We start from the raw sequence: 12,111 nt of genomic DNA on the forward strand, positions 1-12,111 counted from the left end.
TATTCAGGTCTAATCTCCCGTTTTAAAGCAAATACCTAAAGTGTATGACGTTGCCCTGAACAACCGCATGGTGTGGCTACCCCAAGTCTAAGACTATATGAGGATTGGGGCAAACATAGGGAATATATTCAACTAATGTTCGGATTGTTAAAACCATATCACTGGTTGGTAATGTACTTCTATATTATTACACTGCACCACTATTGTCGCTAGCCGATTAACGGCGACCGCATTTACTATTCCTTTGAAACTAGGGAAGTTAACTGCATGTGCAACAGGATTAATTGCATGTGCAATATAGTGTGTGTACAGTAACAATCTGATACTTTCAATTTTGACATCTATCCCTTTAATGTTTGAGTGACCCAATCTGCGCGCATACACACTATCCCCTATATCATTCAATTGATTTAGCAATCCGGGTAGTCAACATTCAGATACAGTCCAGCAATATTAATATTGCAAGTGTATACTTTTCGGAATTAACCACAGGATGTATAATTGATACACATTATGGGATAATTGTGGGAGAAACACTGTTGCAAAGAAGCAACAATATAATGCGCCCAGACAACTGAAAAAAATACTGTAGCCAAATAGGTTGCTACATTCTTTCAAGGGTCTCCAAGACGATCCACTATAATATAAAACCTCAATGGCTTTAATAGCATCTTTATTAACACACCCTGCAGGAGTTATAGGTGGAGGTTCCGCTTTTTAATTCTATCTGCACTATATTCTTATCTTTTTCACTTATTTGTTTGTATACGTTTAATATTTAAACCTCTATGTTTTGCTGTGTAATACCCGGAAAACGGGGCCTATTTTTATAAGGAATAAGCAATAAAAGCTAAGTTTTTTTAAGATACAAGAATCCAATACAAATTGTGAATGTGCGCCCAACTAAGCAACCACTTCCAGGTTCTCTCTCTTTTTTTGTTTGTAATGGAATGATACAGGGTACCACTCTAACCTGAAAAGGAAACATTGGGCCATACATTACACTCCTGTAAATAAATGCAATATGAAAACCAAATAAAACAAATTGAGATTCCACCAAGGAGGAAACATATAGCAACATCCTACTTAAAAGGTTTTTATTTTGCACCAAGTATTTAATACTGAATGTTTTTTGTTTTGTAACCAATCAAGATTGTTTTCATTTCTGAACTTTTATCTCAGTGCTGTCTCTCTGCTGCTTAAGTGGGCTTTAATGGTTTCACCCTTAGATAGTTAAATAACTACATGCCAAGGCTGGTGCCACATTACTAGGTAGGATGAAAGTCAGGAGGGGTGCAACACCCAGGAGCAGCCATTTTTCCTTATTTTTGTTTTTGGCTGTGATGTAAGAAAAACCACAGAGGGTGTGTGGCACTGTAGAGGTGGTGTACGGGAGGGAAAAGCAAAAGCTGCAATCGTGGTCCTCATTGCTTCTAATTGGTCCTCCCATTTAGACACCATCTCCCCAGACATTTTAAAGTTTACTTAAAAAGTTTGCTCGATTAAGTGATAATACACCTTTAAAAAGGTGACACTGGCTATTTCAATAGTTTAAAAAAAGAAAGAAAGAAAATGTATATAAATTACAAAAGCTGATCACTATACTCTGTTGTGATCAGCAATATAAATATCTGGAGCACACACAAACTGCATGAATATGAGTTATTATCTTTTACGCTTCTCTTCCATTCTGATGACTGTCCCTTACAGTAAAATATTGAAATAATTGAGCGCTCCCAGCTTTATAGGATTTGGTATTGAGAACTGATGACTGGGGTGACCTATGTTACCAAAAGGGCCTGTATTTACGTCTGGAAGAAGTTCACAATGTGATGCCATACTGAAGAAAGATGGGTCTCAAGAAGCTGCCATAGCAGTGCCCCCACTGAGTTTAACCATCATCTGCTGGCAGTCCAGGTATGAGCGTCTGTCGCCCACCTTCTCCAAAGTCCGTGCTGCTTCAGCTAACATAACCGCTCTTTGCCCTGGGGAAGATAAAAATGACAAGGGCAAATGACGGCACGCCAAAAGGATAGCTGTGGCTCTCTCCCTCTGCCCAAGAAATGAGTCCAATTCACCTGGAAGAAGAGAAGATACCAACTCATTTTAGATCAATATTCTGTATTATTTGCAAATTAAATTAATGTATTACAATTGGTATGATATAATGAAGACATTTGTAATTTAAGAGTAAAAAATAGTATTAAACAATATCCTTATCTTGCGCCTGAACAGGAGCGACACTACAGGAGAGATCTCTGTTGACAAATCTCAAAAATACATACAATAAAATACAATTCCCAAGTGCGCTATATTGGTTGAATACAGTTTTTTTAAATTCTTCCAGAAAAAGATCCAAACAGGTATGGTTGCCAGGTAACGGAGGGACCGGAAGTAGCGCTGAGAGGCACACGTCGCAGCCTTGTGACGTCACCGGCCTGGCGCCCAGCATGGGACAGACGCCTCACACGTACACAGGGTGCTTCCTATATAGGTAAGAATGTTTGCTTTGTTTCTTTGTTCCGACGAACATCATAGGGTCATGCCTATTAATAATTAGATAATATTAATAGGCATGACCCAATGATTGGGGCTTTGATGGATGATCCGGTATGGCTCAGTAGACCAGCACCAATAAAGGACGTGGCGGCAATGGATGACGCGTTTCAGGTGCTGCCGGTAAACCGATGACGCGGCCTGTGGTGTGGCACGGACTGATGACGCTTCAGAGGCAGTGTGGCCTGTCTGAGGAGGTGGAGTCTGAATGCCTCTCTGACAGCAGAGGTTAGGAAGTCAGTATTTTTAAACAGGTGACGGCTGGTTAAACCTGTTTTGTCCCTATTGTAGATCTTTTCAACTTGGAGTTTTCACTCCTTTACTGTCATACCGCAATATATGATAATAAACTTTGTAAGTGGAGTTCTGGAATTGAGGCTTATTCTGCCTTTATATATTACAAGTACATTAATCCTTCACTAATTAGAGGAAGTGATGTAACCTCGTGAGGGTTTAAATAGCAGTTGCAGTAATCAGCATACCATTCTGAAATCTCCACGTTTGTTTGCTGCACAAGAACTTTTGGTGAGTGTATAAGCTTTTGATTTCCCTTTTATCTGTTTTTATGGGCTGTAGTTTAAGAAGTTCCAGGTCAGAGGTTCTCAAACTCTGTCCTCGGGGGCCCACACAGTGCATGTTTTGCAGGTAACCCAGCAGGTGCACAGGTGTATTAATTACTCACTGATACATTTTAAAAGGTCCACAGGTGGAGCTAATTATGTCACTTGCGATTCTGTGAGGAGACCTGCAAAACATGCACTGTGTGGGCCCCCGAGGACAGAGTTTGAGAACCTCTGCTCTAGGTCCTTAATTGAATGTCTATTGTTGTAAAAGGACGTTTAATTCCTTTTCTTTGTCTAAATAAAAGCTCTGTGAAGCTGATGTGCTTAGAAGTCATATTGTTGTAAACGAATTCTCAGATATAGGTAAACAAATTGAAACATGGGGGGTCATTCCGAGTTGTTCGCTCGTTATTTTTTTGTCGCAACGGAGCGAATAGTCGCTAATGCGCATGCGCAATGTCCGCAGTGCGACTGTGCCAAGTAAATTTGCTATGCAGTTAGGAATTTTACTCACGGCATTACAAGGTTTTTTTCTTCGTTCTGGTGATCGTAATGTGATTGACAGTAAGTGGGTGTTTCTGGGCGGAAACTGGCCGTTTTATGGGAGTGTGCGAAAAAACGCTACCGTTTCTGGGAAAAACGCGGGAGTGGCTGGAGAAACGGAGGAGTGTCTGGGCGAACGCTGGGTGTGTTTGTGACGTCAAACCAGGAACGACAAGCACTGAACTGATCGCAGATGCCGAGTAAGTCTGGAGCTACTCAGAAACTGCTAAGAAGTGTCTATTCGCAATTCTGCTAATCTTTCGTTCGCAATTTTAATATGCTAAGATTCACTCCCAGTAGGCGGCGGCTTAGCGTGTGCAAAGCTGCTAAAAGCAGCTTGCGAGCGAACAACTCGGAATGACCCCCATTGTTTTTTATTTATTATCTCTTTGAAGATCTATGTGTGAGATTCTATTGTGGAGGGTTCATTACCTAAAATTCTGGTTATACACTCAGGGTATATATGCCTTTTGTTGTAGTATGGCTAAAGGATGGCTGACACCCCCCACGCTAATTGTTTAGCTAACTCCAGTCCAAATTTTCTTTATAGAGAATTTTTGCAAGTTCTATTTGAATCTTTCAGGATATTCCCAAAATGGTATAATGTAAAATGGTCTATATACTGTTAAGTACTCGTCAAAAAATAATAAAATATCATTTTGTTGCCTTATGTGGTTCTTAATCACCATCTGTTCTAAGATAGGAACAGAGGTGTCCCTGTAGCCTTTTTATTCAGCAGAGTATGTAATGACCGCTATTCTGCTTAGAAACGGTATTAATACTTTGCAATTTCAGAAGTAAACAGATCAAACACAGATAATAATTAGTATTCACAGATATCAGATACAAGATTGTTTCTTAAATACAGATAAATGTAGAAGAAGAGGAACTCTTCCTTCTGCTGTTCAGCAAGTGTGTTTACTGCACCTGGTATTCCTTGGTAGTCTCCGGGGCAAGAACTTTACAGGCCTACCAAAGATTTGCTTCCAAGATCAAAAGAGATTGGGCGTATCCTGTGGAGTGTGGCAGTAATCTGCTGAATGAGAGAGTACTTGTTCCTTGAAAAAGGAAAGTGTACTTCTGCTGTCCAGGGGAGCACGTGTACCTGTCTGTCTCTATTGGAGAGAGACAAGCCCTGGATGAGAGAGCACACATGCACAGATGTGTAAGAGTGGTGAGTATAAGAAATAATGCAAAGAAGGGGATTGATACCCTGGTGATCTTAATCTATTGGATTAAGAGATAACTAATTTAACTGTTTGGCCATCTTGCAGATTTGTAGTTTAGCAAATCACATAAAATGGGTAGATAGGTTACCATTCATAGCCCTCACAAGAAACTTGGCAGCAAACCAGAAAAGATATCAAGATTTTACTATAGTAAGATCTTGATATTATCTTTTCTGGTTTGCTGCCAAGATTTGCTAAACTACAAATCTGCAAACTGGCCAAACAGTTACATTATTTATCTCAAAATCCAATCGGTTAGGATCACCAAGGTATCAATCCCCTTCTTTTCATTATTTCTTATACTCACCACTCTTACACATCTGTGCATGTGTGCTCTCTCATCCAGGGCTTGTGTCTCTCCAATAGAGACAGACAGTTACACGGGCTCCCCTGGACAGCAGTAGTACACTTTCCTTTTTCAAGGAACAAGTACTCTCTCATTCAGCAGATTACTGCCACACTCCACAGGATACGCCCAATCTCGTTTGATCTTGGAAGCAAATCTTTGGTAGGGCTGGTTAGTACTTGCATGGGAGACTGCCAAGGAATACCAGGTGCACTAAACACACTTGCTGAACAGCAGAAGAAAGTTTCTCCTCTTCTACATTTTTCTATACATTTAAGAAACAATCTTGTTTCTGATATCTGTGAATACTAATTATAATCTGTGTTCCATCTGTCTACTTCTGAAATTGCAAAGCGTTAATACTCTTTCTAAGCAGAATAGCGGTCATTACATACTCTGCTGAATAAAAAGCCTACAGGGACACCTCTGTTCCTATCAAAGAACAGGTGGTGATCAAGAACCACATAAGGCAACAAAATTATTTTTTATAATTTTTTGACGAGTACTTAACAGTATATAGACCATTTTACAGGATACCATTTTGGGAATAAGAAGCCAGAAAAAGCACAGACTGATAGGCTTTTTTACCACGATACTGAAAATTTAAAAAGAAAATAAGAGAAAATAGGATTTTGGTACTTACCAGGTAAATCCTTTTCTTTGAATCCATAGGGGGCACTGGAGTACTCTTGGGATATGGACGGGCGTAGCCGAACAAAGGCACTGAATATTCAAATTTAGGACTCTCCCCCCCCTCCATATCCCCAAGTACCTCAGTGTACTTTGCCAGTGTTTTTTACTGAGCGAACAGGATATAGAGAGGTTGACAATGGAGAATCCCTATAACATAACGGACAACCACAAAGTTGATCCGTAACCTTATTGTCAACTAAACAGTTGACACCTTAACCGATAGAACCTTATAATTTGAGCCAATCGGTGAAAATGTGTTACCATAAGCTCCTTTGAGCTGAATACCCCCCAAGTAAAATTTGTTCACTAAGCTCCCTTGAGCTTAAAACAACCCAGGTAAAACTGCTCTGGGTGGGCGTCCAGTGCCCCCTATGGATTCAAAGAAAAGGATTTACCTGGTAAGTACCAAAATCCTATTTTCTTTATCATCCACTAGGGGTCACTGGAGTACTCTTGGGACGTACCAAAGCTTCCCTCGTGGGCGGGAGAGCTGTTTGATACTTGTAACAGTAGGCAGCCAAAGCTAAATGCTGATGGCGCCACCATTTAGAACGTATAAACGTGCACAAACGTGGTGCACTGAAGGCTATGTAGCCGCGTCGTAGACGCTCCACGACCCGTTGGGTCTGACATTCCCACAGAACCTGTGGGATGAACTATTACTGACGTAGGCGATTGTAACTTAGCCTTAAAGTAAGTCTGACTTGTAGTCATTATTATCCAACTGGATAATGTCTGCTGAGAAACTGGCTAACCCCAGTTTGCAGTATCATATAGAACAAACAACATATTCATATCACGTACTGTAGACGTTTGGTACATATATAAACGCGTAATGCGTGTACCACATTCCGAATTCTAGAATGTGCTGTCCCCACAGGAACCACTATTGGTATATTGATGTGAAGAATACGAAAGCGGATTTCGTCCGAAGATCTGCTTTGTCATGAGAAACTCAAATACGGTGGCTTGGAATACAAGGCACCCAAATATGAAAACAAAACCCTTGCCGAAGCCAAGGCTAGAAGCCAAGGCTAGAAGAAAAATGTTTTCCAAAGTGAGAAACTTAATTCTCATTTGTTGTAAAGGTTCAAAAAATATGAAACTTAATTTCCCTTTGTTGAAAGGGTTCCAAAATATGAAAACTGTAATAAATCTGATCCCAACCTCAAATCGCCTGGCGTTGTAGGTGGGATAAATAGAGTCTGAACTTTGGTGACACCTTGTAGAAAGATATTTACAGACGCAAATAGAGGCAAACGTCTTTGAAAATACGTTTACCACACAGATACCTGCACTGTTAGTGCAGATGAACGCAGTTTTCCATCCCATCCCGTTTAACAGAATACGGGTACTTGAAGTATGATGTTGGAAACTTCCGAGGTTTACAACCTATGTAAGCACACGAAATTTTTTTAATAATGAGCTGCCTTAAGCGGCTTACTATTTCGTTACATGGTTGGTATAACCGATACTGTAATGCTCTATTTTTTTAAGAGGGCGGTCTTATGGAACGCTTCACGAATTTGCGTGTCATCCTTGCGCAGGGGCCATGCTAATCTTCTCTGTATCGTTCCAATTTTAGTATATGTGCTGCCGAAGCGAGCACTGAACCCTCATCCCGTCAACTGCAGCTGCGGTACATAGATAATAGGTACATAGGTAACTATGGGTAAAAGAACGTTCCCTGATGTAACAGGTTGGACGTATTATGAGCGGGCCAAGATCGTGTGCAAGTATTCCTTGAAAATTCGAGAAGCAAACTTCTCCGAAACCCATGAGATACCACCAGTATGACTGTGACGAACTGTCTTCTGATCCGTTTTGGCAACGAAGAGAGAAGCGGAAAATGGTGGAGCCAGATACACGATGCTGAATGACCCCATGAATGTGATGTACACATACTGAGCTTTTGTAATTGTGGCGAGATGCCATCATGTATACTTGAGGGTAACCCCCTTCTGTGGACTCACATATGAAACACCTCTGGATTTAATGTCCAGTTTTCAAGATCCAAACCCTGACGGGTGAGATCGTATGTCTAACAGATGTCCACTCACGGATTGATCTCTTGACATTTTCACATAATGGCGTTCTGAGCCATTGAAGATTTGAGTTACCTGCCGCATTGCCATGCGGCTTCTTGGTTCTCACTTTTTGTTGAGTATGCAACTGCCGTTGCTTTGTTTGACTGCTTAAGGGCAGCGTGAGCCAGGCATGAAAAACAAAATTACATGAAACTCACGGTTGTTCCTCTCCACAGAAATCTTTAGTAAAAAACGAAAGATTTATTCGTTCTGAAGAGAAACCAGAGTCTATCCCTGGTCAGACTGAAAGCGAATCCTTTATTGCATTGTAAAATGCAGAGTTCTAGGACATGTATCGACAGCCATCTGTCGTGTTTTAGAACCTTTGCGCTGATTGTAACTACAAATCCTGACTCTCTGCGACTGTCGTCCAGAGTATATGCACCCTTGTCCCTCTGTGGGAAACGCGAGTGAAGGGTGGGGACCTAAATTGAAAACACATCTTTATTCTTAATAGGTGAATACACCAATGTACCGCTAGTGTGCGTGTTTTGCACTAATTACTAGATGTACCTTCTTGCTGGTGTAGTAGGTAAAAGTCTTTGATTTACCGTATTTGTAATCTTACCTAGGAATTGACATCGTTTAGACAGAATTAGATGCGATTGTTTTCGAACTTGATCTGCTATCGCAGTATACCTTAATAGCGCAAGTTAGAGGAACTTTGTTAATACATAGTTCGTATGTGAGATGAGCTATCATCCCATCATCACATTGGTAAATACCGGAAGCGATAAGCAACGGTCGACATGAAGATCAAATGCAATTATGCAATTTTGTGGCTCCAATAAGCAAATACTAACTGCAGAAAATCCATTTTCTAACTGTAGTAAATGACTTGCTTATTGATATAGCAACGGAGCTGTTTGGTTTTGCTCAAACAGAGGGGAATAAGTAACTTGGCGTACTATTGCCTGGTTTATAAGCCAGCAAAGAGTAAATGATCACCTGCCAAACCCTTCGACAGAAGCAGTTTTGTACTTTAAGCTGTAAATAGCTGAGACATATATGAGTTGAAGTCATGAAACCTCTCAAATGTAACATGTAAAGACACGCTTCCACAATTGTAAAAGAGGTCATCAAACCACTGGTTTGCTGACTGTAACGTCCTGTCGTTACAAGGCGTGACTAAAAACACCGTGAGAAGTATACTGTATGCGCTAATGGCTGAATATCATCAAGGGATAAAATGCCGTTACAAGCATATCAAATTTAGGAGCAAACAAGCTCTGGCCTTGTCGCGTTTACTAGCGACAATGAAAATAACCGGCGTTAGCAGAAGCTTTACAGATATACTCTGCAGCTTCTTTTAACAGTGATCGGCATGGTTTCATACATAGCTTCTAGTGACCCAAATGTATCCTGGGTTTTTATAATGTTTGACAGAAACGCATCTACCAATGGCGGATCGCATTCTTTTGGAAACGATTATGTATGATTGTCCAAAACCCCGCACTATCTGAGTGCTGGAGTAATGTACCGTTCTTACTCGTAGTTATTGGTGTGAGATTTGACCTATAATCGTGCATTAAATTATAAGACCAGTGAAATAAACCCTCTGGTACCCAAAGGGAAATTGGCCCTTTGGAAAAAAACTGTCTTTTGTTAGAGCTGGCGGAGTATTTTTAAAAGTATTTTTAGTCTGCACTAGAGCCTTATTCGCTATGTAGACAGACAACATAATTGGCAACAGACAGACACTTGCCCGATTATATGGCACATATATATATATATATATATATATATATATATATATATATATGTTATTGCTGAACAGCATATTTATATGAAACTCATGTTGTTTCTCTGTACGGAAATCTTTAGGAAACTAAAGTGTTCTTTATGTGAAAAGCAGTTCACATGGGCATATGAAACCCGAACCAAATTCCTATTAACACCCCTGCGCCTTCTGGTGGCTTAAAGATGTAGGGCAGGAATGTTCTAGAATTATCCTGAACAAAAAATTCCCACTAACACCCCTGCGCCTCCTTGTGGAGCAGAGGTGTATGGCCGGAATGTATAACTGGAAAAACAGCAATGATTGAAATGGCCGTCATGCCATGCTTTTACAGAAAATCACAGTACAGTTACCTGCTGCAGTTTTAATATAGGCTTAATAGCCTATTATACAGATTATACAGTGATAATACAGGTGTATGTAAAATACATGCATTTAGTTAGCCTCTATTAATATGAACACTGCCTGCAGTGTTATTATCTTGCAGTCTTAACAGAAAAGAACAGAAAACATGATTAAACCTGCAATAGGCTATGCCCCTGATAGGCCATTGCTAGGCCAAGCCTCATATATATATTATATATATAAAATGTACTTAACCATATAATCACAGTTGATACTGATATTATACACAGTTGTGCTAGCAAACAGCTTCATTATATATTATATATATAAAATGTACTTAACCATATAATCACAGTTGATACTGATATTATACACAGTTGTGCTAGCAAACAGCTTCATTATATATTATATATATAAAATTTACTTATTATATATATAAATTGTGCTGAAACATAATTTCCTGATATTATAGCCCATGACTTTAAAATTGCTGCACTGCTTGTGATAGTTTGAGCAGCCTATCTTTAACCCATGCAGCCTTCTGCTGCTGCTATGGGCATTACTCCCCCTCCCCCCCCCTGCCTCCCCATGTTACCTTACGGGGATCGGGTGCAGGGAAAGGAGGAAAGCGCTGTATATAGCGCCGGGGAGCCGTCCGGAAGAGCGGGCGGCGGCGGCGCCTTCCTACAGCCGTACACAGTCTCCCTGTGTCCGGCCTCAGCGTCGTGCGGTGACTGGAAGAGCGGCCGGCGTCCGTGAGTGACGTGTGGCCGCTCGTTAGCACACGGGTAATCTCGGCGGCGCCTGTGCCGGGGCATCAGCGTAGTGAGAGCGGCCGGCGTCTGAGTGACGTGCGGCCGCTCTGCGCATCGTTCAGGAAGACCTTCAGCGGCGTGTTCAGCGGCTATGGACATTTCTACAGTATAACACTCACACACAGCAGGGCGGCAGCGTGAGCTGACCGCCCTGACACTCATACCTTGTGCCGCCTTCTCTTGGCTGTGACGAGCTTCTCTGTGCAAGCTCCGTTTCAGCCTCCAGCATCTCATCTAGGCTGTTTCTTCCAGCTCTTTGTCTCATCCTGGCTGTGACGGAGCTTCTTTCTGTAAGCTCCGTTCAGTTTGCAGGAGACAGTGGCTGCCTGTGGCTGTGAGGGTGCTCTTTGTGAGGACCGACACGCCATGCGCTTGCTTAAAGCGCCTGTGGCTGTGAGGGTGCTCTTTGTGAGGACCGACACGCCATCCGCTGCCTTGCAGCGGCACCATCCCGGACCCATGTTTTTCCATAAACTGGGACGGGAAGTGTAAAAATTAAAAATAAAAATAAAAATCTTCTGAAATGTGGCCTTGCCACAAGCCGATGTTCATCTGTGAGCACCGAAAAAACACTGGCAAAGTACACTGAGGTACTTGGGGATATGGAGGGGGGGGAGAGTCCTAAATTTGAATATTCAGTGCCTTTGTTCGGCTACGCCCGTCCATATCCCAAGAGTACTCCAGTGACCCCTAGTGGATGATAAAGAAATATAAGTTTTCACCAAGGCAAGATATTCTAGTATATTGGTTATTGAACCAAGTTTAAAGATTGTAACAATTTATTTTAATAGAAACTCATTAAAAGTTACATTTTATCGTCCAATAACTCTGCTAGCAAAGAGTGACCCAACATAGAGTCTTTCTTTTTTCTTTTGTTTTCCATGTAACCTTTACTGACTCTGGGAGCACCACCGACCTCATATTAACACATAGTGTGAAATGAACCCTCTATATAGTCGGTACCGGATAAAAATCCTCACTGAGGTTTTGTTTAACATCCAACCTGTGCGGAACATTTCTTTTGTGTACTAATTAAGTATCTTTCTGGATATAAAAGAGTTTTCTTAATCTGTTTAGGTATGTATCCAGGAAGTGTGACATGTTTCTCCAGTCACATATTTTCTCTTTTAGCATCATATTACATAATTTGTTCTGTGTTTTGATTAGGTGCTTTTAAGGACAGTTTTATATACACA

At 41.0% G+C, this 12,111-nt stretch overlaps 1 protein-coding gene and 2 non-coding genes across 3 annotated transcripts in view; all 3 read right to left on the reverse strand.

Annotated features, from left to right (window-relative positions):
• Nucleotides 1-1,080: 1,080 nt before the first annotated feature.
• The window catches only part of SREBF2 (sterol regulatory element binding transcription factor 2), a 269,968-nt gene continuing 258,937 nt past the window's right edge, over nt 1,081-12,111 (reverse strand). Inside the window, exon 19 of the mRNA XM_063940441.1 lies at nt 1,081-2,078. Coding sequence (XP_063796511.1) covers nt 1,858-2,078 — 221 coding nt within the window. The 3' untranslated portion in view covers nt 1,081-1,857. The remainder of the gene's footprint in view (nt 2,079-12,111) is intronic.
• Nucleotides 7,433-7,539, reverse strand: LOC134959558 (U6 spliceosomal RNA). Its single transcript, XR_010187573.1, has one exon. It is a non-coding gene; the product is annotated as a U6 spliceosomal RNA (small nuclear RNA).
• Nucleotides 8,133-8,247, reverse strand: LOC134959509 (U5 spliceosomal RNA). The gene has a single exon (XR_010187537.1). It is a non-coding gene; the product is annotated as a U5 spliceosomal RNA (small nuclear RNA).

This window comes from Pseudophryne corroboree, chromosome 9, assembly GCF_028390025.1.
Source record: "Pseudophryne corroboree isolate aPseCor3 chromosome 9, aPseCor3.hap2, whole genome shotgun sequence".
NCBI lineage: Eukaryota > Metazoa > Chordata > Amphibia > Anura > Myobatrachidae > Pseudophryne > Pseudophryne corroboree.